The sequence below is a fragment of the Channa argus genome, chromosome 19, assembly GCF_033026475.1.
Source record: "Channa argus isolate prfri chromosome 19, Channa argus male v1.0, whole genome shotgun sequence".
Lineage (NCBI taxonomy): Eukaryota > Metazoa > Chordata > Actinopteri > Anabantiformes > Channidae > Channa > Channa argus.
Window position 1 is genome coordinate 10,818,474 of NC_090215.1, and position 26,744 is coordinate 10,845,217.

The 26,744-nt window shown below is 40.2% G+C and overlaps 1 protein-coding gene across 2 annotated transcripts in view; it reads left to right on the top strand.

Moving 5' to 3' along the window:
* The first annotated feature begins 794 nt into the window (after positions 1-794).
* The window catches only part of jph1a (junctophilin 1a), a 31,693-nt gene continuing 5,743 nt past the window's right edge, over positions 795-26,744 (top strand). For both annotated transcript variants that reach the window (XR_010911742.1, XM_067486541.1), the window contains exons 1-6: positions 795-1,050; positions 1,167-1,666; positions 4,094-4,862; positions 19,101-19,219; positions 25,653-26,389; positions 26,591-26,687. Coding sequence is in view for 1 of the 2 variants with exons in the window: in XM_067486541.1 (XP_067342642.1) it covers positions 1,288-1,666; positions 4,094-4,862; positions 19,101-19,219; positions 25,653-26,389; positions 26,591-26,671 (2,085 nt within the window). In the remaining variant the exon portion in view is untranslated. The remainder of the gene's footprint in view (positions 1,051-1,166; positions 1,667-4,093; positions 4,863-19,100; positions 19,220-25,652; positions 26,390-26,590; positions 26,688-26,744) is intronic.

The following is a 26,744-nucleotide window of genomic DNA, read 5'->3' on the forward strand; positions in this document are numbered from 1 at the left end:
GAGTGTCTATTGGTGTCTTTAGTACAAAAGAGCTGCAAAAAAATAAATAAATATATATATATGTATGTATGTATATATATATATATATATATATATATATATATATATATATATATATATATATATATATATATATATATATATATATATATATATATATATATATATATGTGTGTGTGTGTGTGTGTATATATGTGTATATATGTGTGTGTATATATATATATTTTACTTCAGATTAGCTTTAGGGCTCGAGTCGTTCGTGGTGGTGGTTCAACCACATACAGGAAGTATTTACTTATACTACAGTTTCTACACTACACACGTGACTGCATGCTGTGCAGTCTTCAGCAATGGGATACCAATATTTGCACAGCAGAGGTCGCTATCATCTATTTCTTTGATACGACACTTGGGGTTCCATCAAATATTACTGTCAAGGATGCAGATAATAACTATCATTTAAAATCCGGTGAATTGAAGATACCTTTGTTTTTTATTTGTGTGATTTTGATCAAACCTGATTTGATCCAATTAATGTCAATTGTTCTTCTCATCAGGTTAAGTCTCATTAATATCTCTAATAATAAGAAGATAATATTCAAAAAAACCTAATTTGATAAATATTTGGGTTAGAGTTTAGGCTTGTTGGTGCTAGATACTGGACAAATGCTTATGATCCATAAACCTACACAGGTGCATATCAGCAGTATCCATAATTACTTCACGGAACGTGCCCTATAAATATTATTGTAGCTAAAAACCACAGACAATAGACAATAATTCTGTAGATATTATGGGAAATTTTATTGTGGGACTTCATGAGGCGCGTCTTCTAAATGCTTAGCGGGTTTACCAGCGGGGAACAGACGTCCAGGCTCTTTAGTGAGGCGGGGGGAGAGAGGAGAGTGGGAGGTCCCTGTGATGTGACGTCGCCGTTGGCCCGGTGTCTTTCTTCTGTAGGGACTCAACGCCTGCCTCTCTCCCTCTGTGATCAGTGGGTGAGAGGGGGGAGAGAGCAACACACAACGGAGAACCCGACGTGCGCCTCCGGTAAATGACACCCACCATTCATACCTTTACACTTACGCATGCCTTTTGCATGACATGCCACTGTCTGGAAGTACCCATCCACTATTCTCACTCTTTTATTTTTTGTTCCTCTGCAGTCATCATCCTGTTGGCTCATCCTTTCATCACACCACCGGTCCTGGATCTTCCAACCTCGGTCCTGGAGAAGCCTGAGTCTGCAGCAGCGCAAGAACCGCTTTATTTCCAGCGTTTATCTGAATGACGGGCGGAAGGTTTGACTTCGACGACGGTGGCACTTACTGCGGAGGGTGGGAGGATGGCAAAGCCCACGGACACGGCATCTGCACCGGACCCAAGGGCCAGGGCGAGTACGCCGGGTCCTGGTCCCACGGTTTTGAGATAGTAGGGGTGTACACCTGGCCTAGCGGGAATACATACAAGGGCTACTGGTCCCAGGGGAAGCGACATGGGCTCGGCGTGGAGAATAAAGGAAAGTGGATCTACCGTGGAGAGTGGAGCCACGGTTTTAAGGGTCGGTACGGCATCCGGCAAAGCCACAACACACCTGCTAGATATGACGGCACCTGGAGCAATGGGCTGCAGGATGGATATGGGATCGAAACCTACGCTGATGGCGGTAAGAACCCCATGTCTTTTACATGTGGCCCGGGGTTTGTTTAACATGTGTCGCTTTAAGTGATGATGCGTATCAGCCTGCTGAGGACGCAAAGTGAAGCAGGCTAATAGAAACACATTGATGCATAAATCTACATCCGATATGAGCTGTGTAGAAGCTGAGATTGCGCACTGCGCACTATCACCTTCCTGAAAACTAACACTTAGAACCCTTGTAATGTTAACTTGTTGGATACCGTCCAAGTTAAAACTCTCCCTTCATTCCAAGGCACATCTAATTTGGCACGTCTCCTTTTGACAGTGGGAGGAGAGCGGTTCCTGTTGCCAGCTCAGTGGCACTATGCCGCATCTAGGAGAAGTTTGGAAATCAAATCAGACCAGTCCGTTTGGAGCTAGCTATAGACAGACTATCACCTACGTCTGTGTGATTTTCACATTTGAACCTCCATTGCAAAAATTTCCAGTGTTTCCAACCTTTTTTCTTACATACTGTTGAAAGTGTTTCTTTTTTTGTTTGTTTGTTTCTTTTTTTAGTTTTTTGTTAAAACTGGTACATGTCCGTTGGAAACAAGTGAAAATATTAATCCCTTTGGTGACAATTTGGACTCCTCATCTGTGTATTCAGCCATATTAATTCGCACATCGGACACAGTCTTTCTGATGAGTCAGCACAAGGCCTCTCCCAGAGCTTTTATCTCACTCATTGCATTCACAGATTGAATTTGTCTGCAGGCAAATGCAGCAAGGGATGAGCAAGACAATCACATCCCAATAGCTTAATACAACAGCCTAAAAGTATGGGCCTGTTGTCTTTTACAGACAGACCTTTCTGCTTATAAAGCATACAACTCATTGGGGGATTAGTGAGCATCGCCTCCCCTAACAGCTGCCTTATGGTGCAGAGTGAATGCCTCACATATGATGGTTACAGAGGGATGGGCTTGGGAAATCAGCTGATCCTAAAGGATCTACACAACATCTGGCTGTCTGACCCTGCAACATCCTGATAACTTGATCCGCAGGGTCGCCTAATTGAACTGCAGTGCAGAGGCAGCCTGTTAATCTAATGTTGTTTATCCATCTAAATTCCTTCCCAGGCTGCTGTATCATTTTCTCTTAGAATCTCACCATTATGGCTTATTTTACCCAATTGGTCAATGAAATTTGAGCACTGGATTAACAAGTCTTATTAGGATCACGATTGTAACATGGTGCTCTGAAGAAGCTACAGTAGGCCAGCACATACTCACTGGGCTCAGCAGCACCAAATGGGATTAATGAAGTATTCCTCTCATTATGTGACTCATAACAGTTCCCTGTTGTCAGAGACAAACTGATGGTTGGTGAATATGCCTACTGGCAGTGGGGGAGTTAGTAGCCGCCTGAAAATAGGCTCATAGCTGAGTGATTCACATTCATCCCAAGTGATCCTCAGTATCAGTATCTTAATCAAATCTCTGTGATTGACTTAGTTCATAGTCCCAGATCTGACGTGAAAGAGAGAAAACATTTTTATTAGCTGACGTACTCGGCACCCCTACAGCAAGGCGCCTCCATGTTCCCACATGTAATGCTGATTCAAGGACTCAGTGCTTATATAGAGAATATCAAGCCCACAAAATGCAAGGTGCACAACACGGAAAGACGCCTTTTTGTGGCCACATTTACTAAAAGAAGTACAGTCACTGTAGCTAAGAGGGAAAATGTCACCCAGGTATGACCTTAAAGCCTTTTCAAACAGTCAGACTGCCCATCTGAACCAACACTACAAATACATTTTTTTCCCATCCATTTTCATGCCAGAAGTCGTACAGTGGAAGTAAACCCTGTGAGACAAGACAGGCCTAATTTATTTTGTCCTAATGTTGGTATTAAACATAAGAGTCACAATCATGTAAAAATAGAAGAGACTGTAGCTTCTCATGTCTAGGGTCAAAGATCTTTCTGGAAAATGCTATTTATATCGGTCGACCACAAAGTTGGAGTTTCAAACTCATGTCAATTTACATTCTTTCGAAGAATTGGCTCTGTATGGTAAATACACTATGATCGACTTTAAATAGAGTTAAAACCTTTTTTAAGATGACACTTTACAATAATGTAAGATAAACTATGTAATCTGCAATTGTTTTAATCCTGTTTGAGTTTTCAAATACTGTATAACAGTATTCCCCAACATAGGGTTCAAGACCCTTAAACCGGTCACAGGATAAAGGTCTTGGGACTATTACCAGGATAGAAATAAGAACATAATATACTTCTGCTGCACAAGATTGTGTATTTTTTCTGTCTTATTACACTTGACCATGCGACATGTGATACAAAGTTACATATAGTAAATGCTTCATTTAAATTGTCCAATGACACTAAAAAGATTAGGAGACACTGCTTCTTAAGATCCCTTGACCTGTTTCTTTGTGTTCCTCAGGTACCTATCAAGGTCAGTGGATGGGTGGGATGCGGCATGGCTACGGCGTGCGACAGAGTGTTCCCTATGGCATGGCCACCGTCATCCGCTCTCCTCTTCGTACATCTCTGGCCTCGTTGCGCTCTGAGCAGAGTAATGGAGCCGTGCTCCAGGACCTGTCCTCCCCTGCAGACACGCCAACAGGCAGCCGTGGGGGCTTTGTCCTTAACTTCCACTCAGATAGTGAGGTTGTCACTGGCAAGAAGAAAGGCCTGTTCCGCCGAGGTTCACTCTTTGGGAGCCTCCGGCAGTTGCGCAAGTCTGACTCACGGACCTCAATCTCCAGCAAACGCAGCTCTGCACGCAGCGATGCCACCATGAGCCGCATAAGCTCCAGTGATGCCAACTCTACCATATCCATTGGTGACGGCGAGCTGCCAGATGAGGACCTACCTCAGGAGGACCATGTGGATGCCACCACAACTGAGACTTACATGGGTGAATGGAAGAATGACAAGCGTAATGGATTTGGTGTTTCAGAGAGATCCAATGGGATGAAGTATGAGGGAGAATGGCTTAACAACAAGCGCCATGGTTACGGATGCACTGTTTTCCCAGATGGCACCAAAGAAGAAGGGAAGTACAAAAATAACGTGCTGGTGCGTGGAATAAGGAAGCAGTTGATTCCTCTTAAGAACCCCAAAACCAAAGAGAAGGTAGATCGGGCTGTGGAAGGGGCACAAAGGGCTGCAGCCATTGCCAGGAGTAAAGTGGAAATAGCAGCTTCCAGGTACTGTGTTTATGAGTGTGTGTGTGTGTGTGTGTGTGTGTGTTCGTTCATGCCTCTGTATGTGTGTGTGGGTGTGTGCTGTGTAAACCCACCATTATTTGACTAGTGAAAGCAGTTGCCAGTTTGACAAATATCTCCTCATCTGATTGAAGACTCACTCTTGTGTAAGCGGAGTCCCATAACAGCTCCGACCTTTGTACTTCAACAACGGTCAAGGCTTTTGTGAAGCCAGTGTGATCATCCCTGGAAAGGGGTTCTGTTTCTATTCTCTGCCCATATCTTTCATTCCCAGGGAGAGGGGTCAGGCATCTTTTCTATGCGTGTGTATTCTTTGCCTCTCTGTGTGTGTGTGTGTGTGTGTGAGAGAGGGAATAACTTGTGTGTCTGTGACTTCATGTTTGTGAGCAATATAGTCATACCTGCTCCCATGCCAAGTGCGTCTTGTGTGCGCACTAATGATACCTGCTCTTCCTGCCAAGCATTGCTCTGATGTGGCAACTGCTCTTAACAGGTGGATGAGATGTGACCTTTTCATTCAAAGCCTCTCTCTTACTGGGACACAGTTCAGGGTACGAAGCATCACTTCAACATCCCATGGTTTCAGAGATTCACATAAATTTGCATGTATGATAACGCAAGTGTAAAAGTACCGATGCAATTATATTATTTCCAGATGTTTCACTCTGGAATGCTATTAATTTTGTAGGTGTGTTTTTTTTCTGGATTATTGAATAACTCTTTTTACCACAAAATGTTCAAATCATATTGAAAATGTTATATTGAATCATATTGAAATTTCCTATAAACCAATGTGATAAATGAAACCAATTCTTGTTTCATTCAAACAACAACCCAAAAGCCAAATATATTTCATTTACTGTCACAAACAACAAAAAGAGCATTTTCATTTAAAATTATGCAATAATTATTAGATAATCAAAATACACTAATATCTAATTATAGCTTATTACTTTTTTATTTAAGCTAGTTTCACTGAGAGCAAAATCTCTGTTACTGTTAAGTCTGAAACTGCTTCCTTAGAGCAGTTGGAGTTAAAGAGCAATGTCTTTTAACTTGTTTGCTATTGTTGTAGGTTGTAGTTTAAAAAACATCTCTAGGTGACATAATCCGGATAAGCACTCTGGGAGCAGGTTAACCAAGTCAATAATCTCTGTAGCAAGAGAAAATGGATCTAATCATCTAAAATTAAATTACATATATAGTTTTAAGAGTGTATTAATCTTTTAATCTAAAATAAAGTGGTGAACTCCATAAAACCATTTTCAGATTTTATTTATTATTATTTATTCCTTTTGGCTGTTTTTCTAGTTAAACAATAAGGAGCTTTACTTTCTATTGGGTGTTTTATAGTAAATATCCTTTTGGCTCAGTTGGTAGAGTGGCTGTGTACTGACCATAGGGTCAGAGGTTCGTGCCCCGCTCTTCCCAACCACATGTCAAATTGTCTTTGGGAAAGACCCCCAACAGCCCATCCCCATCCCCAGGCCGTGCAGTGCTGGTCCCAAGCCTGGTAGAGTTTGCGGAGGGTTGCCTCAGGAAGGGCATCCGGCATAAAAACTGTGCCAAATCAACATGTGGACAAAACGATCCGCTGTGGCGACCCTGAACTCACAGGATAAGCCGAAGGTCAAAAAAAAAATTTTTTTTTAAGTTCTTTATTTTAATATTTTGTAGGCTAAACAAAACAATACCATACAACACTCAAGGGAGTGAATAAATGACTCAATACAATGACTCAGAACTAGGCATTTACAGGAATAAAGAAACATCATACTAGGACTGAATGCATGTATGCAGATTACATAATATGCATTTAACATGCTTAGTATTAATAAGCCTTTATACATCTTTAATGTTTGTTTTTGTAAAGCCCAAAGAGAAAAATGAATAATGTTGGGACAGAGAGCCATCTGATTTCTTTTGCTGTACATTAAAGCAACATTGACAGTAGAAGGAAATACATGACCTAATGCATGGTGCTAAGGCAACAACAGTAAAAGCATTCAAGCTGATACAGTGTTTATGGTCACGAACAAGGTCCCTTTCACTGTGGTGAGTGATCAAATTGCCGACTGGTACGTGCCGCTCCATCATATGCTGCTGGAAATCTCAAAACAAGCTCTTTTTGAGTGTGACTGTGTTAATGCAGAATGGCAGACTGGGGCAGTTGTATGCAGGTTATGTAAGTTTTTTCATACAGTGCATGGCAAAAGATGCACCCCTATCGATCCGCTTCTAGTCACGTGATGCTCTGTCTTTGAATGTGGAGTGCACCCAGTGGGAAGGGGAGGGAGACAGAGCATCCGAAGAGGCAGAGAAAGCATCAATGGATAGAAGAGAGAGAGCCACGGGCTATAGTTTGATGGGATAAGATGGGAGATGTGGAACGTTTTTCTGACCAAGAGGTTTCTGCAGAGTCTGAAAGTGGACAGAAATTAATAAAAAAAAGAAGAGAGTTGGATCAAAAAGACAACAGAGACATCGCACCCAACCCTCCTTACTGAACCACTGTGAAGAGGAGCTATCCCATTAGCCCCTGGGGTGGAGCTGATGACCTCATGCTTGTGATTAGCCAATCAATAGAGAGCTAGTGTGGTGGAGTGGAGTGGAGTGGAGTTCTCTGTCCCTCATTCACAGTTATGTTGGCACACTTATCTGAGTAAAAGTACTGCACACACATCACTTTCAGTTTTCTCTCTGCCCATGCCCGTGTGTGTGACTGGGGTGTGTCAGAGGCCTGTGAACTGAGATAAGTCACTGAGTTTATACCATTGACAAGTTTACAAACTACAGTATTATGTGTTATGCTGTATACAATTTCTTTCTACTTTTTATTTTTTCACACTTCTGTCACATTTACCAAGCAAATACCATGAAATTTACTTTACAGATGGGGGATTACATATTTGGGTGGAACCTTTGCAGATCTGGCATGTGTGCATGACCAAAGGCTGAACTTAGTTTTGAACTAATGTAATTCTCAACTGAGTTTGTTTTTAATTTACATAATGTATGTTTTTAATATTAGTATTATGTAAAGTAATGGCATCAGTCATCTTTAGTAAAAACAATTCTATGTTATGTATATAAAGTTTGAAAGCAAGAATTATGACATCATTGCTGTAAAATGTTTGATATATTTTCAGACTGTAAATATGAAACCATCATACAATAATGGCTCCATGGCTCGTAATTAACTCCTAAACAACTTCCATATTTGATATATCTATATACATTTATTGTAAAGAACCCTTCTCTCTCTCCACACAGGAATCCCTCTCTCTCTCCCTCACACACACACACACACACACACACACACACACACACACACACACAAAGACAAACACTTACAGTCAGAGTGCATGCAGTGTGTGTTACTCTACTAGTGTGTCAGCAGTGAGTACTGACTAAATAAGGCAAGGCATCAGTTGGCTTATCAGCACCAGCCAGGAATATATACCGGTCCCACCACTGATATAGAAGCCCACCATCTCACTGACATTATCATCACAGCCAAATGCATGTGTTTGTGTGTGTGGTGGCGGGGGTGGGGTCCATATAGACGGGAGGCAAAGATTTAAAGAGAATGGGAGAACCTTTGTGTATGTGTGCGTTTGGTTGGGAGAGATGAGATAAGGTTGCTATTTGGCAAGACAACAGAGGAAGTGTATGCGGTGTGTTTGTGTGTGTGTGTGTGTGTGTGTGTGTGTGTTTGGTACGTCCGTGTCCAGAGGTGTTTGTTTATCACCTGCTGTGGAATGGCCTCAGCCCCTGACCAGCTGCCCCTTTTAAAGAGACTTATACATCACCCTGTGTTTCAACATGTGAACAAACTAATCCCGACACATCATCTAAAGTTCCATTTTGACGGTGACTTGTCAGCTTAAAAAAAGAGTAGAGGTGTTTGGGTTCATTTTGTCTATGTCTGTGCCTGCATGCGGGCCATGTTGGTACTTTATATACAGTAAACTATGTCAAATAAATCCCTTTATGAACTAAATAAACTAATGAAAATAAACAAAGAAGCAATGAAGCGAATCTGTAGCGGTGGAAAGAACTGTCATCTGTCAAGAACAGCCATCTGAATCATCAGTAAAACTTGTCACACGAGACATTATACTGTATTTATGATCTTACATATCTCATATTACATGCAATGTGATGGTGTGAGGTAACACCAGTTTATTGCTGACAGAATCAAATGCTCGTCCACCCACATAAAATAACTGGCCCCATGTACCAGCTAGTACATACGAAAGAGCTATAAATAACGTAGCTGATGGAATGGCACGTGCATCATGAAATAGTTGAGCAGCTTTCAAATGACCTGCAGTGCAATCAAATGCCAACTTCTAATGGCCTCTTATTCTGTACTTTATTATATTATCATTAAATATTGTTATACATGGCAGCCTGGAAGATGTAAATGTACGAAACCAGAGAAGTGAAGAAGAAGAGAAAGATCAGACAAAATCCAGCTGAGCCTTTTTTAAAAGAATTAAATCATCATCTTTGTGTTTTTAAGAACATATATAGAACATATTGTGTTCTTGATTCCATTGGTACCTCATTGCAAAACCTAATCACGACCACCTGACGTAAGTGAGTAATGCAGGAAGTCTGATGGATTTGATGGATCAGCTGTGACTTGTAATCTCTCAGAAAATGTTTTCTGATGCTTCTCAAGAAAGACTGGGATGAGTCAGCCAGGCAAACAGGTAGACACATGGGGCACAGAAGGGATTTATGGGGCGTCCAAGAGTCTTATACAAAGGTTAACTCACTCTAATAACTCACCTGCGATCATGAAAGACTTTATACTCCTTGTACAGATAGTCTTACCCACTCCTCTGTTTCCTCTACAGTGTTTTTCTAACTGAGCATGTGAAGAGTTTCCTACAGTGGGATAACTTCATTTTTAAATACAAACATGATCCACTGCTTCTGTCTTTTTTACTTTCAATCATGTCTAATTGTAATTGTGTATGTAAGAAAGATAAATGACAGTCAGATTCAGCGGAGTGGGTTAACTGCTGTATTAGACACGCTGTGATTTCAGATGCACAGAAATAATGAGTGCAAATGCTTCTGTTCACTAAGCAACAAAAGTCTCAGAGGATTTCGTGCTGCTTGTGTGTGTGTGTGTGTGTGTGCGTGCACTCCGTTGTCTTGGGAATTGATGTGACAAGAAATTGTGCAAAAATCCCAAATGTCAAGGTGCACTCCTTTGCAGCTTATGTCATTCTATATTTGCATTTATGTGAGTACTAAACACACTGGAGTCCACTGGTGATGAGAATCAGGCAGAAATAGAGTCTGTAACAATGGCCTTATCATCGCACTGACAATGTGGCTGAAAGTGCAACAGTTGCTGAATTTTAAGTAATAAAATGAAAACCTGTTGACTAAGTTTTGTAATTAAGTTATTGTTCATGTTGTGCTCTGTGCTCAGCGCACAATATGCCACCACTGCTAGGAACTCCTCAAAGTACCATGTAGTGCCATGTGCCATGTAGACTGTGACATTATTTATATGACATAGTTTATGATACGCAATGGAGAAGTGGAGCATACTGTTTTCCCCAAAACAGCCAATGTTATTGAATTTTATTTATTTGTACAATTACATCGGTCGGCTGTCTATTTTGGTGGTCTGTTACATTATGTTGAGTTTTGTGTGTTACCCTGTTTAACCGTCCTTGTGCAAAAATATTACGGTACAAACATGTAATATAAATAAAAATTACTCAATTACATTTTTAAATACACGCATACAGTAAAGAATGATAGAAATAGTGAAGTCAGCCAAAATGGCAATCATCAGCATATTTAAACCACAGAGAACAGACACGTTTCACTTTTCTTTGTTTTGCCTGGAGCAACGCTTTTTTTACTGACTACCACAGCAGTGTTTCTTTAATCTCTGGATACTAATGTGCCCCACTAAATCTGTTCAGCCACTGTGATTGGCTAGCTAGGCCGCTTTCACTCCAGATGTTCTTGGATTGGATTGTGGAATTATCACTTCTCTTGCTGATTTGGAGTATTGCTTTCCCACACAGAATCCCTTCATAAAGCATGCAACCACTCACATGTATAGATAATACTGTGTGTGTGTGGCTGTGTTTGTGATGCATGGAAAGGATTTTGTGTAGATGTGGACAGAAGAGTGCAATGGGTGCATTTTATCAATCACTGGAACTTTTGCACAACGATGAACTGGATTAATCTATAATACACATAGTGTCACTAACATTTGCAATTAATAATACTCAGACATTAGTGCATACTGTGTTTTTGGCTTATGCATGAGTTGTTTTGCACTTCCTCTATTGATTCGATGAAATATAACCGTAAAAGATTGTTTGGATGTGCAAAGACTGCATCACAATTTCTCAGCTGTGGGCAGATGTAACCTAATGCTTCTTTTGTGGGCACTGAAGAGGAAATTGATGGTTGTGCGTACAGTGTTGTGCGTGAGCGAGAGTGTACATGTGTAGACAGTGAGTTGAATAGTGGCATGAGATTGATAGAGAGAGACTACAGACCATAATTAAAACTATTCCTTAAGCTCAAGTGGTTGCCAGGCAATGTGGCCTTTACTCACACAGGTTCGGCTTCGGATCAGAGGAGTGGCTGTTTGTGTGTGTTTCTCTGTATTTGTGTTGCCTTGTTTTTAGCTAAGTTGAGAAGTATGGTGCTTTATTATTTTGTTAAAGTGGATTTATATTACTTATACAGAGTACTTATAAAAGAGTCGTAGTGTGTATGCGTGTCCGTGATAGTTTGTGCACGTGTGTGTATGTGTATGCATGACTATTGTTATATAGTAGGCTGTTTGGTGGGTTTGTACATTTGCACATTCACCAATACAGGCCAGATGCCTGGTTGGATGGCTTGCTCAAGTATCTCTGTTGGTTGCCATGGTTACTGCCTCACCATCGTCATAATCATGTCAACCATTTGTTGGATTTTTTTTTTCTAATAAAGGAGCAGAGACAAGAGGCGCCATTAGTTCAACATTTGAGTCATTCCCTCAAGGCTCGTGTATCATGCATGGCTTCAGATTTACAATAGATTACACATATCATAGATCTTCTCCTTTTCTCACGCTGATTCCCTGATCTTTGTAATGGACCTTGTAAACTGTTCATGCAGATTATTTATTTTTGTATGTGCAAGTCAATTAGCATTAAGAGTCATTTGCTTGAGAAGTAGCCCATGTTTCTAAGGTGTACGGAAGTTGAAAGCTTTTGCATGTGTCTGTATTTGTATGTGTGTCATGTAGTGTTTGCATAGTAATCTAACACCAAGTTGTGATTTGTTTCACAGTAGCCATGTGTCTGCACACACAGGTTTGTGTATGTGTGTGAGTGTGATGTACAACCTCCCTGGGTTAAGTTGCTTAAACTGGCAACTCTTTGGTTTCCTAGCAACTTGTAAACACATACAGATACTAGCTTCTGACAACATAAAAAATGGGCTGATCCCATCCTCAGGTTCACTTTGAAAGCACAATACTAAACAATACAATACAAATACAGGTGAGAATACCACAATGCAGAATACAGTAAAATGTATTATTGTATTTCCATGTCAGTTATTTGAGCTTTAAAACACATACACACACACGCAAAACATTAACTGAGGTCAAGTGACTTAACATGTAGTATATGTAACATGAGAGACTAGTGTCCTAATATTTTTTTTTAATTATTTATACAGTGGTATAAAGAGGTTTAGGTTACATTAGTTTGATGAACAAATGTTCTTCTACCTTCTACCTTCTTTTTGACAACTGTAGCTAACGATGTTCAAAAAACAGCAAAATAAATTCCAAGCTTCAAAACTGCGGGGGTCACATCTCTGTTTCTTTTTGTTTGTTTGTTTGTTTTTTCAGTTTATAGTTTAGCTTTTTGTGCCATTATCTGTAGCTATATACAAGAACAATGTTTCAGTTTATTCTATGTATTTTCGCAGTATGTAAGAAGTACCACTATACACTGAACACATTAGGCGAGTGTGTATCTGAATGAAGGCTATCTGAGGTCTTGGAGGAGGGTTCAGCCCAGAGCTCCTGAGTAGAGAGAGCACCACTGGGAGATTAGGTCTGTTTGTAATCCACAGCCAAAATTTCTGTATAAGTATGAGGATTTTTTTCAGTTTAATCAAAACTGATTCTACTTATTCTTCTTCCCCGAAATGTGATCAGAAATCAGTGTTAAGAAGCAGGTTTTCAATCTGTCTGTACAGCCTTTACATCAGGAGTAAACATGATCAATGCCTTATTTCAGGATACATGGAAATCTAATGTGAAGTTATATTATAGTTTCTTCTTTTTTTCTAAATGTGTAACCCTGCTAAACACAGTAAAATATGTTCACTGCTTTACTTTGTGACATGAGAAATTGCAAAGTTAGCGTTAACAGCTGCTGCTGGTGCAGAACTAATCTTTGCCACACAGGAGCCAAACTCTGCTACTCTTTCACTACAGCCTCCAACTGCTGTAACTAAAGTCACAGCAACATTAACAAACTAGTGGCAGCAACAACTAACACATGCTGAGCAAGTCCCGTCACAAAGACCAAACTGATGTCAAGCATCCATCAAACTTCTGATAACAGGCCAACCCTCACATTATTAAATTAACTAGTTTCTTTGTAATTGTAAACGGTTATGCTACAGCTGGATAATATTTTACTGCCCAACACAGAAAACACATGAGCAGTAGAGGTGCTAGTGGGTGGACTTCATTGCCTTTGGACAGAGCCAGGCTTGCTGTGTTCTGTTGCCACCCTTACTGTTACCCATCTGCTATAGCTCTAGCTTTATGTTTGCTGTACAGCCACAAAAGTGATCTTAATCTTCTCATGAAATTCTTGGCAAGAAAGAAAATAAGCATTTCTCCAAAAGTCTAATGTTGTTATAGAGCATGGTGCATTTACTGCTGTTCAGCTGCTTGCTTTTCTCTTGGGAGTCTCTAGATATGATCAGTATGTTCCCATCCTTTCTTCTTTGTCCTTTTCTTCTACGGTCTGACAGATCTATTCATTACAAGACAGTCATGTATTGTTTCCTACTTATTGTCTTGTCCTATTTTCCCGCAGCCTGTGTTATGCTTTCATTCGTGCAAGTGTTGTTCATCTTACCACACCATGTTCTAGTGCCTGTACCTATCATTTATGCTGCAGCAGTTCTCTGTGTATACTGTGTATACTCAGATAGTTCACAACATGACAACCACTGACAGGCGAAGAGACTGTTAACAATAATCGTCTTGCGACAGTGGAACCAGTCCAACCGCAATGTTGGACTGGATATGTTGGAAACAGGAGAAATGGAAAAGCGTAACAATCTGAGAGACTTTGAAGGCGCCACATTATGATAAGCTAGATGAGTTGGTAAGAGCATCTCCGAAACATCAGGGCATGTGGGGTTTTGTCTGTACGCAGTCCTTTCTTGGACCAATTTTAGGACAAAAAGTGGTGTAAGAATGGACAAGTGGAGAACTGGTGACAGGTGCACCCAAGGCTGATTGACGTACATGAGGAGCCATGGGTACTTCATCTGGTTTGATCCCACAGATGAGCTAGTGCAGCACAAATGTCTGAAAATGTAACCCTGGCCATGATCAACAGGTGTCAAAATACATAGCATATTGCAGCGTATGGCTCTGCATAGCCATACGCCGGTCAGAGTGGGCACTCGATCATCAGAACTGGATGATGAAGCAATGGAAGAAAAGATGCTGGCCTGGTGAATCATATTTTCTTTTTATTCACGTGGACTCGGCCGCGATGGGTTGAAGCTGTCTTGGCGACAGAAGGAGACTTTATTGGGCAGGTGCTTTCAATGATGTGACTGATCACTTTATGTGCACACTGTGTGATGGTAGGTTAAGTGAAATATGAGGAAAAGCTTTTAGATTTCTTATTCAAAAAGGGTGTTGTTTATGCTGGGCTGCTCGGTGAGTGGTATTGATTTTTGATGCTGCTTTTCTATTTTTAAGTGTGTGTGTGTGTGTGTATATGTGTGCGTGTGTGTGTGTGTGTGTGTGTCTGTGCTTTTACAGAAAGGAGTAAAAGAATAGAATGGAGAAAGAAGTGAGATAAGCGCAGAGCCCTGGCCTGACACATCACCAGGAGGTCGTTAGAAGTGAAATGCTTGAAGTACAGAACGCTTAACTGCCTGCTATCTGTTAGACCATGTCCTGATGCTCTTATAACACAGTAGCATGCCTCATTTTCCAAGATAAAGTTAGCTTTTCTCATCATAACAACCTCTCTGTCTTACATTTTAAATCCTCATTTACTGCAGCCATTGTTCCCCAGCAATGCAGTCCCTGGTAATATGATTCCAGACCTCAGCTCAGGAGTCAGTTTTAGGTAATTACTAATGGTGTCAGTCATGCTTGAGTAATCCTGTATTAACACCATCCAGGAATTCAAGACATATTACTTGCAGAGACAGCTAAATGGTAATTTTTCCAGACTTTCTGCATTGTTCTCAGCTGCTGAAGTGGACCTAGGCACCGTTAATGACATTCATTTGTAAAGCAGACCTGTGAACTCAGAACAATAATTTCACTGGTGCATTTTTGAAATATGACTCTTAAAATATAGTACTTTTCTTTTGCTCTGTTGACTGTTGAGTGCTGATGTTTACCTTAGACAGGGGCGAGACTAATTTGTATCATATTGTATACTGTACCAGTCAGCATTCCAGTTACCAAGCTTGGACTGGGGGGGGTGATGGGGAGAAAGAAGATGAGGAAAAGAGAAAGAGGAGAGGGGTATGTAGTTGGAAGAAGCAAGGAGGGGTGGAGCCACCCAAAAGGCAAAGAAGGGCATAGAACTGTGTCAGCAATTGTAAGAGAGGTTTCTGGAATAGGTTATATCCTGGGGAGTGATGGACACTTGGGAGAATGTGCAGACACAAACACAGTCACACGTTCACTCACAACAGGCACTTAATACACTGTACTGCATTCTGAGGGAGACCACGGTGCTGTATGTGAAACCTTAGGGTTTGAAATCTAACCCTACAGTAAAATTAGAGAGGCTGACATGCATAGCTCGGCAGTTCTAAATACTCAGGAGCCTTCAGAGGGGCAATTTGTACCACCGCTCAGCTCTGTCTTTCTCTCCTTCTTTCATTTCCATACCTTATCCATGATCAGGGCTGTTCATCATTTTCCCCATTTGTTTAACTTGTCCTTTTTCCTCAGACACACAGGCTTGCATTCCAAAGAGAGAAAGAGCATCCACTGCACTGGCTGCCAAACCGACTGAGCACTTTGTCACAGTAATGAAACCGGCAGCGATCTCAGTAATCATCAAATGGAGTATCACTGAAATGGAGCTCTAGTCCAAGAGGAATTGCTTCAAAGTGATTCCTCCCTTCTATACTTTGTCCAAAGTTTTACAAACTGTGTGTGTATGTGTGTGTGCAATATTTGCATTTGTGCAAGCAGGTGCTTTTTTGGATTTAAATACCCTGATTTGCTTGGACCAATCCCCAGCACTCAAAAAGACTGGGTCGTGTGCACAGCGCAATACTAAACATGAACAGGTGTTGCTTTATATTCAGAGACAGTTCAGCCGCAAGTAGGGATGCTGCAGACTGTCTGACAAGTTATAGAACTCCAAACTTTTTTAAAGGTCAGTCGTGAGCTTGCATATTATTGCCTACCCAAACTGTCTTTGTTCGGCTTTCGTCTCTTTGGGTGGAGTATTTTAAATGACTCCTAGTAACGTGTTGGGACATTTGTAGTGATGCACCCACAGATAATTATTTCCCTACTCAATTTTTAATTACCTACGCAATTACTTTCCACTACTATTGTATTGATTTTACAGCCACGGGTTTGACTTACTTTCACCACATATGTGCACTTACCAACACGAAACAGCACATATGAAGTTAGAGGATAACTGGTGAACCCAGTGTAGTGTTTAGTCAATAGGAGCTAGATACTTCCCTCAAAGCTAAAAGCAGAGTTAACGGTGGAAGGTGTTGATGTCAGTTGCTAGGATTAAAAGTGTGTCTAGTGTACAATGAAATTCTGCAGTCCCAGGAAGAGAACCAACCCTTTCGCCTCTCCTCTCCACATGCCCATGTTTTCTCGCCTTCTATTTCACTCTCGTCTTGTCCCGCTGCTCTATCACACCTTCTACCCCCATCATTCTCTGCCTGTCACCTCCCACCACCAGACTGCATTCCTTCCTCTATGCCCACTCTACCTCAAAGGGAACTGTTAATATCTTTAGGATATGTCCTGGGCATGCTGTATACATCCATGATGCAGCCATACCTCCTTTCACTTGGTTGCACATTGCACAAATAGAAACATGTCTTTCCTTGTGGCAGCATGTGTTGCAAGTGGATGTTGGAACGATGCATGTCAATAGTGTGATGTAACTGGAAGGCTTTAATGACAGTACAGTGATTTTAGGTTAGACGATGAAGCTACATCTGCTTTTAGCCGCATCAGATAAATTCCTACTTGTTTGTTTTAAATTGTAGCAAGAGACGGAGCATTGTTGCTTAGACTATGAGTTACTGTTAAGAATCCTGTAATCTGAATATTTATCTCCAGCTGGTCAGTGGTTTCTGGAGCCTTTATTGTGCATAAATACAACCTGAGTGTGTCCTTTGTCTGTGGGCAATGCAGGGACTTATTTCTGGAGAGGAAACTGTCCATCTTTCACACCAGCATATGGCTCCTCATGCATTTTTATGACTCAGCTTGTCAAAAACAGCACAGCCGACAGTCCAAGGACAGAGAAGAAGTCAAAAATAGAGACATCTGTCCCTTGGGGTCATTCTTACAAAGACGCATGGAGGGACGAGAGAGTGCGGGGACGTGGGGGAATAAGGGAATGCAGTGTCAATAGATGTCTGAAGATGGATAAAAAACAAAAGCATTGATTGAATAAGAGAGACTGTGGTCAAAAAACGCGGGAAAGGAAGACGGATGAGTGAGGTTAAGCAGGTCAAGAGGCACAGCTGTCAATACTTACATGATACTTGTACAGCCCATGTCAATCCTTGCATTTCATGTTGTGTTGTCGCTTCCATTCACTTTCTGTTTATACTGACGTGACTAGTTCACTGGCTTTAACTAATGCTTTTTCTATCATTGCATTTTTTTAAGGAACTGTGGTGGGAGCAGGTAGAAACATTCCCCCTGCCCACTGCACGCACTGCTACACACACCTCCTACACTTATGACTCTCAGATTGTTTTTAATGTTTGTGTACAAAGTTTTCAGGGGATTTGTTAAGCGGGTCACCCCCCCAGTCTCTGTCAGTCTCGTCGTGGTACACTCCCATAATACCTCACAGTACTAGCACTAAGCTCACATTGATCCCAAAACATATTACTCATCTGCCTTTTGGTTTTGAACACCAGCATAGTATAGTAGATGTGGAAACAAGCTTTCGTCACGCTGGCATTTGGACATGTATAGTATTGATTGTTTCATTTCTATTTCAAAATTCTTGGAATTTGTTTTGAGCCATTTATTTTTGTATATATATTCATTTTATATAAATTGATTAGCTTTGCAATTATTTATTTACCTGATTTTACTCTGCTTTCATAAGAGACTTAAAGTATCATGTGTTTTTACATTTGTGTGCGTTTTGGGAAGGTCTCCCCTCCGGTTCAGCAGTAGTGCAGTGCTCTAGACTGGATTAAGGCCCTGCCCGGTAGTGGCTGTGCTCCATTTGGAAAATCAGGATTTGGATTTGAGATAGAAGCACACGAGGAGGTGTGTTATGTCCAAGAGGGACAGGCCAAGTGATACAGGTCAATGATGATGAGAGAGAGGGATGGATGGAGGAGAATTGAGATAGATGGACATGCATGTCATAGCAGTAAAGTCTTAGACCAGTATTTTCTTTCATAGTGAGTTAGCAAGAATTTGAAAAGTGTCCTTGTATCTTCGTAGTAATGTGTTTTATATGTGTGAGGAAAACCAGGTTTCAACCACAACTATTATTTCTTTCAACCACAACTATTATTTCTGTCACTTTTTGTCTTTTCTTCCAAAGAAAGTACAAATACAATGACACCAAAGGGTCTTTATAGTTACGTGTTGTATATGTGTGAGGAAAACCAGGTTTCAATCACAACTATGATTTCTGTCACTTTTTGTCGTTTCTTCCAACTCACCCTGAAATTCTAATGTTGTTTTTCTTTGTGTTCCTACAGAACGGCCCATGCCAGGACAAAAAGTGAGGCTGCAGACCAGGCTGCTCATGCTGCTCTACACGAATCTGAAATTGCCAGGGCAGTTGCTAGCGAGCTCTCCCCTAATTTCTACCAACCAGGTAACCTTTAACAACAAGCTTTCATACATAGCACAAGTCTTTTGTCCATACAAGCTTGTCATGTGATCTCTCTTGACACTTTCCTGCCATGCGAGTAAGAGACACTAAGACTGCAGGTGCAATGAGGGATTGTGGAGGAGGTCTGATGTCTTCAATTCAATTGGGAACTACCATGATTTTATTATTTCAAGTGACTGAATTAATCAAGCATTGTTTTTGACAAGGATTATAGAAATGATCAGACAGGACTGCCCCACAGATGCAGATGCATTTATTGCTTTAACTGTTTCCTGGAGGAAACATATGAGTAGCACACCCCTAACGGTGAGATATTTTTCTAGCCAAGCTATTCTCTGCAGTGCATCTGCACTACATTTTTATTTTTTATTTTTTTGTATTTTTGGTTGGTTGTATTTTTGTTTGGTTGTATTTTTGGTTTTTGGTTTTGTATTTTTGGCAAACCCAGGCAACCAATGTGTCCATTCGAATTAGTGTTTCTTTGAGGTACTGTAAATAAGGTACAATGATTTGTAATGGTTTAAACAGTTTAAACAGTGTATGAAAGTTTGTAAAAGTCCTGTTGTGAGTGCAGTAAAGCACAGGATTCTGGTGTTCTAGAAAGTGATATCTATCAGCACAATGGAGGACTGTGCCTGCTTAAAGCAGGTTACTGTATTCTGAATGAAAGCTTTGTCTCCTTTTGTTACACCTTTGTGTTGGTTGTTGTGTTTTTTAGTTCCTACCAAACTTGTCCTTGGGTGGAGTGTAGAAGTAGTTTGCACACTACAGTGTATATGTGATGGTGAAGGGAACCTACCAGGGCGTCCTGTGCCCAGTATCAAGCAGTTCTCATCTTTCTTCTGCCTAAGGTTTAACAGGCACATTGCCATTGTATACAGCAGCTCACAGCACAGGGTGTTGACTCTGCTCTGTTTAGTTCATTTACAAGGTAAGCTGAGTTTTACAATGCAATGCCAGAAATGTAATACTACATAAATAGTGAGATCCTTGTTAAATAGCAGTCATGAAGGTGGGGTCGGAACACAAAAGGCCACGCAAGGTGGATGCATAAGACAAGGGTCTAGTAAAATTTAGTTTTTAATTATGCACTGATTTTGTTTTTGATAGTACTATGATGGTACTATTCTCTAAAATTTTGCCATTTCTAAAATTATTTCCTGAAGTATTTCAGTTCATTTTAAATAGTGTCTCTCTGAAGAATGGCCTCTATCCGTATTGGTCAAAAATGTGCTAATACATATGACGGGGCTGAATCTTTTTATTTATTATTCACAGGATAAGATGTATACCACTCTCCTCTCTCTAGCTGTTCATTATATATTTAGCCCTATGAGCTAGCTGACCTTGGGCCCTTGCAAAAAGCCACCACAAAATAGTGAGTGACAAATAGATTTACAATGGGACCCATTCAATCATGTCCTTCCACTAAGCCAGAGAAATGGTCAGGCATGGCCAGAGACTGCGGCTTGTTTGTGTTGTGGAAAACCATGGTCATGCTTGGCAGGCCCGGTCATCTCTGAGTTCACAAGTCTGCATGGAGCGTGTTCTTGCCTTATAAGTCAGAGCATGAATGAGATAGTGGATGATGTAATAATAATTTGCAGCACAGGGCGAAATCTGAACCATTTGATAACTTATGTATGTCTGCGTGGCCCAGCTGAACGCTAAACACAGGCACCTGTAAACAGCCACGCACATTTCTCATTATAGTTCCCATAGATTAATTTTATTTTTAGTTCAAGAAAGACATTTGCATAGGATTTCAGAGTAGTTTTGTTGCTGGTTTGTTGCTGGTTTGTACTTTGGTGAGGTTTATCACGTTGATGTGTAAACAATTTTCCCTATTTGAAGTAAAACGATCCCAACAGGTGGAGAGAAAAGGATACAGTGGGGGAAAATTTACCAACCCGGTGTAGAAGTGTTCAATTGTTGTTCATCTTGTCTGTCTTACTGTTACAGATGAGTGTGACTTTATCAAATTAACCTCCTCTGCATCTGCTTCTACAGTGGAAATATTTTCACTTACCTACATCCTTCAGCTTCTATTAAATCCTGTAAGGTAACAACCATGGGTCTAAACTCTTTGTTGTTTTGTAATTGGCATTTTAGCCAGATAGCAGATTATCACACAGAGTGTGAGCATGAACTTCAAAAGAGAGGAAAGGATCAGAGGGAACAGGACCCTGACCTTTATGATTGGTTCACACACAGCACCCTGTAGGGGGAGCAGCAAGGGTCCGTTAGGCGTGGCCTGTGACGTTAATGGACTATATTTGGTGCCAATGTGTGCTCACTGGGATCCAATGGAGACATAGCTGAAATCCTTATGCACTGAGAGGAGCTCGGCCCCGCGCTTTCCCCTCTCTGGGGCTGACGCAGTGCAGCTGTCCCTTCCTTTAGCCGGTAACTGGAGGGGACGGGGGTGTGGGGTGGAGGGCCCAGCAAGGATCCCTCTCTGCCCTGTTTGACCCAGTCAAGGTACACTCAGACCAGGTGGAACCATAAAAGCCTGGGCCCGTCAGTGCTGAGAACCAGACAGGAGCAGGTGCTGCTTGTAATTATAGCAGCAGGTGTTAGATGAGTAGGTTTCCCGATAGTTCTGCTGAAGTTAGACTTTATCCAACAACTTTTTATGTTCTTATGACTTTCCAGGATACAACACTGAAATTGTATAAGATCTGTTTTCAAACTAATTTCCAAAGTATCTTTAAGATAATAGCATGTCCCATTTGAAATAGTAGTGACTTCACATGTAATGAAAGGAACATGGGACTTAATGTTCAGGTGATGATGGCATATTACTGTTTGAAACCTTTAATTTATCATACAACTAAAACTCGAGTCTAGATTGAAAGCCTTAAAAGAAAGAATGTAGATGAATGTGGAAACTGCGAACACCAGCTTTACTGTACTTTTTGGACTATAAGGGAAAGAAAAACTACTGGGTGTAATATACATACTATAAGGCATAAGAAACATTTTATTTTAAAATTTGTAAAAATTTCCAAAAAAGTGGATTCATCCATGTGTAGATATTGTGAATGTAAAAAGCCTGCAAAAGTCCAAGTTTTCCATGAGCATTTCCAGGTTCCTCTTTCTATATGCAAACAGATAATGCAGATGGCATGTTTGTCTGTATGAGTGCAAATGTATTTGTGTATATGTACATGCATCTGTGGTAGTAGATGTGTCATCGCCAAACAATGATAGCTCCCCCCTGCCCATCTGCCATTGTGAGTAGGAGGAAGAAAGGAATCATAAAAAAAAGATACTGTAAATGTAAATGCTGCAAATTAAGTCATGAATTGTACAGTAAATATGAGCATATAGAGAGTATGGAGGCATCACAGCCCACAGAACAGATGATTAAACATATACGGATATTAGATTATTCATATTACAATGTGAATAAACAATATAATCAAAAATATTATGAACAAAGAACCCAACTAAGTGCCTCTCGCTGCCACATTATAGTTGTGGTTGAAACCAAGACATTGGTATATTTCCACACGTAAACACTTAACCTCTTTGATAAATGCTTTGTGCATCTGAAAAAATCTAAAGGAAAAACAGCATCATTCACATAGGAACGACACCCTTGCATCAGTTTTTTTGTCAACACTATTCAAGTTTTTTTTGCCCTTTCAACACTGTGTTTGTAACATTAGATTATAAACTATTGTCAATTGTCATTTCAACTCGACAATGTCGACAGATGTGATAACTGCTTATACTGTACTCCTCCCTACACACACACACACACATGCACACACACATCCAGTTTTCAGTGAAGCTTCCCTCTTGTTTCTGCTGTTCTTCTCATATTAAGGTCAGTGGAGGTTAGGCTGGATCTTATAACAGCCAATCCATTGTGTTTTGTGCAAGTGTGAGATTGTGTGTGTTTTGATGACTGTGCACTAGAGCAGAAAATGTAAAGTGAATTAACATGAACAGAACTGGCAACCTGCAGCTTAAACAAATGCCTGTAACAACCTCAGAGAGACAATGATGAGGTTAGCAGATAAAAGACATAATACATGTTAGCCTTTCATGAAAAGAACTGAATAGAAGATGGAAGTTGTTACACATAGGCGAAATAATCCTTTTAAGTGCTGTAACTCAGAACTTCATCTGTGCCTATTTGGGTTTGTGGTGAGTTTTAGTCATGACTAATTCAGGACCACTAGACCCATTTTAATGACTCTCTTCAGAAGACTGCAGACGCAGCCCAGTTGATCAATGTTCAGTTAAAAGAAACACAAGGATCAATTTGGGTAATTGAGTCTCAGTACATTTTACAGCTGACCTGGCAGGATTCCTCAGTATGTCCAGTATGTCCAGGCCATATTCACTCACTCACTGGATCTACACATGCTGAAATATCTATAGGAAATTCTATATTATCTATATATATATCTAGATCTATATAGATATATATATCTATATATATATATATATATATATATATATATATATATATATATATATATATATATATATATATATATCTATATATATCTATATATATATCTATATCTATATCTATATCTATATCTATATATATATATATATATATATATATATATATATATATATATATATATATATATATATATATATATATATATATATATATATATATATATATATATATATATATATATATATGCTTTAATTGTGGTGGTTTGTGGAATGTGTCATGGCAATAGAAGTGTAGTTGGAAGTCTTTAAAATGTTTTAGTGCTGAAACCATTCAGAAAATGCCTGGAACCCATCACAGGAATCTATTCCCAAACAGAGTGAGACTGCTATGAAGCCCCTAACTCTTATTAAGTAATGGTGTGAAATTAAGATCTGCAGATATATTAAGCCCCACAGATGTTAAAACGTCCACTCGCCTCTTTGTAGTGGGTCTTATTGGGTGTGCCGCCTATTAAAACAAATTAGGAATTCCACACGGCTCTAAAATACTTTAGGCTTATGAGTACTGAGGCCCAAAAGATTCTGCGATAGAGCCATTTACACTGATATGGGAGTGGATACACTTGTTCCCTTGTAGATGTGATGTTTGCCTAATTGTTCATAGAAGTAATATGTGTGAAATTTAAATCACTATGAATTTGTTTTCATTGAATTAAGGTGGGCAAATGTAATAGAGGTCACACATGTAAAAGACACCCCTCAAATCCATTTGATTGATCTTTGAGATTAGCCAATTATCCTGCCCAATAACTGAGCCAATACCAAAAGCATTAACATGAATTAATTGGACTCAGATCACCTTACACTGACTCTGTATATAGTTTATAAGCAGTAAAACCAAATAAAACACTTTGAAGTTATAGCTTACAGTAGTTATCTATCATCACATTAGTGCCTTAGATGTTTTTATTTTTTTCTTCTTCACCTTGGTTTTATTGGATGCAAAGGATACTTTTTTGTTCATGCTACCTTTATACTTCAAACAAAGCAGCATTGCCTCTACCTCTCTAATTTAGATGAAGTGGAACAAAACAGACAAACAAAGAGCAAAAAGGGGAAAAAATATGGTTTTATAATCATATGCAAAAACTAATTTACATTGTGTAAACATTACTGGGGCTAAGGTTCTATATGTAGTAGTAATACTAGTAATATTAGATTTGAGAGAGAAATTACAGTAGAGTTATAAAAAGTCCAGCCTTTATTTCCAGTCTTTATTTCTGTCTAGTTAAGGGGGAGTTTTTCGTTATCCAGGCCTTTCATGATAACAATATATTGATAAAAGAGAATGACTGATGATGATCAGTATGCAGATGAAGCTTCCTTTGTGAAAAGATGTTTGTGACCCTGCATTAATTAGTCTGTTCGCTTTGTTTCCCTCTCTCCATCCTTTAATCTTTGCAGAATGACTGCATATATAATATTGTTTCATGAATATTTTATTTGCACACTTAACTATGCTGTAGGGCCTACAGCTCCAGCAGAAGTCTAACTCACGGTGACACTATTTAGGCAGGTATGATGGTTAGAATTTAACAGTACTGTGTTTTTCAAATAGCATTAGCACTAGTTCCAGGGTTGGTCATCTCCTATGTCATCATAGTACAGTACATGTACAGCACAGTGTAGTATGTTAGCTAGGCAGCTGTCAGAACTACTTTGTTTTATTTATTAGTTATTATTCCATCAATTGTGCAAAGAGAATTTGTTTAAATCCATTTAAAACAATTTTGGTCCACAACTAACAAATTATTTAATTATCAACAAAGCTGCTCAGATTTTTTTTAGTTAATTATACCAAAACACAGTTAAAATCAAATGTCTATTCCAGCTTGATTATTTTTCAAAATATCCTAAAATATCGTCCAAAGGTTTTGTTTTTTCTTTGTCTTTCTGTTAACGTGTGTCCCCTCTCTCACCTCTACAGGACCTGACTACATAAAACAACAGTTAAAGGAGCCAGTGGAGATTAAAGAAGTCCCAGTGGAAAAGAAGGACAGCTCCCACAGAGATTCTCCGCACTTTTATCGTAAAGGTACTACTCCTCCCCACTCTCCTGTGGTCAGTCCTGAGGGCACACCTCCCCCTTCACCTCAGTCTAGCAAGAAGAAAGGTCAACCTGCCAACAGCAGCGGCCGCAAAATCAGCAAAGAGGAGAAACCTTCCCGCAAGACGAGCAAACAAGAAGAGAAGTCAAGTCATAAAACCAGCAAGGATGAGCGGTCTAGTAGAAAGCTGAGTAAAGAAGAGAAGCCGTCTGTCACTGATGGTCCTAAAAGTTCTCACGTGTACACTGAGGCTCCATCTAAAATCACTAAAGTTCAACAGTCAACCCAAGCATCTGCTCCCCCTCCGAAGCCTCCTGCAATTCCCGTCAACGGCCAGCTCCACGCCGAGTACCACAGTTACTATGTCAAGGCCCCTACAAGGGTCCCTCCACCCCCGGATCCAGAGGACTTTCTAGAAGAAGAGCCTAGTGCCCTTGCTCTTGCACGTATGCCCCCACCACCCCCTAAGTCTTTTAGTACCCCCACTCCTAAGCCACCCTCCATACGAGAGAGCAAGAGTGACCCGAAACTCAGGAAGCAGGATTCCCTAAAGCCAAAGAGCCTCACAGACTCAAAGAAAGCCAGTATGGAGATTGCAGAGAGCACAGAGGAAACGGTAAGTGTCCGTGTTAAGGATAAACTTTTTCAGAGAAATATTTTGACATTTGGCTTATGTCTGTATGGTAACGTTGGTCAGAAGTCTGTTAGCTTAGCACAAGAAGTGGACACATGGAGAAATGACTAGCTTGACTCTGTCCTAACATCTAACAGGTTGTCTAGCAGCATTTGATCTTGATCACAATGTTATTTTTTGCAGGGTCCTAACTCCGTCCTTGTTGCTATGGTAATGCTGTTGAATATCGGCCTTGCGATTATATTTGTCCATTTTCTGACATGATGATGCTGTTTCTCAGGTAACTTTGTTTATTTTCTTAAACACAAAAACAAATAAATTCAAGATAAATCTGCCC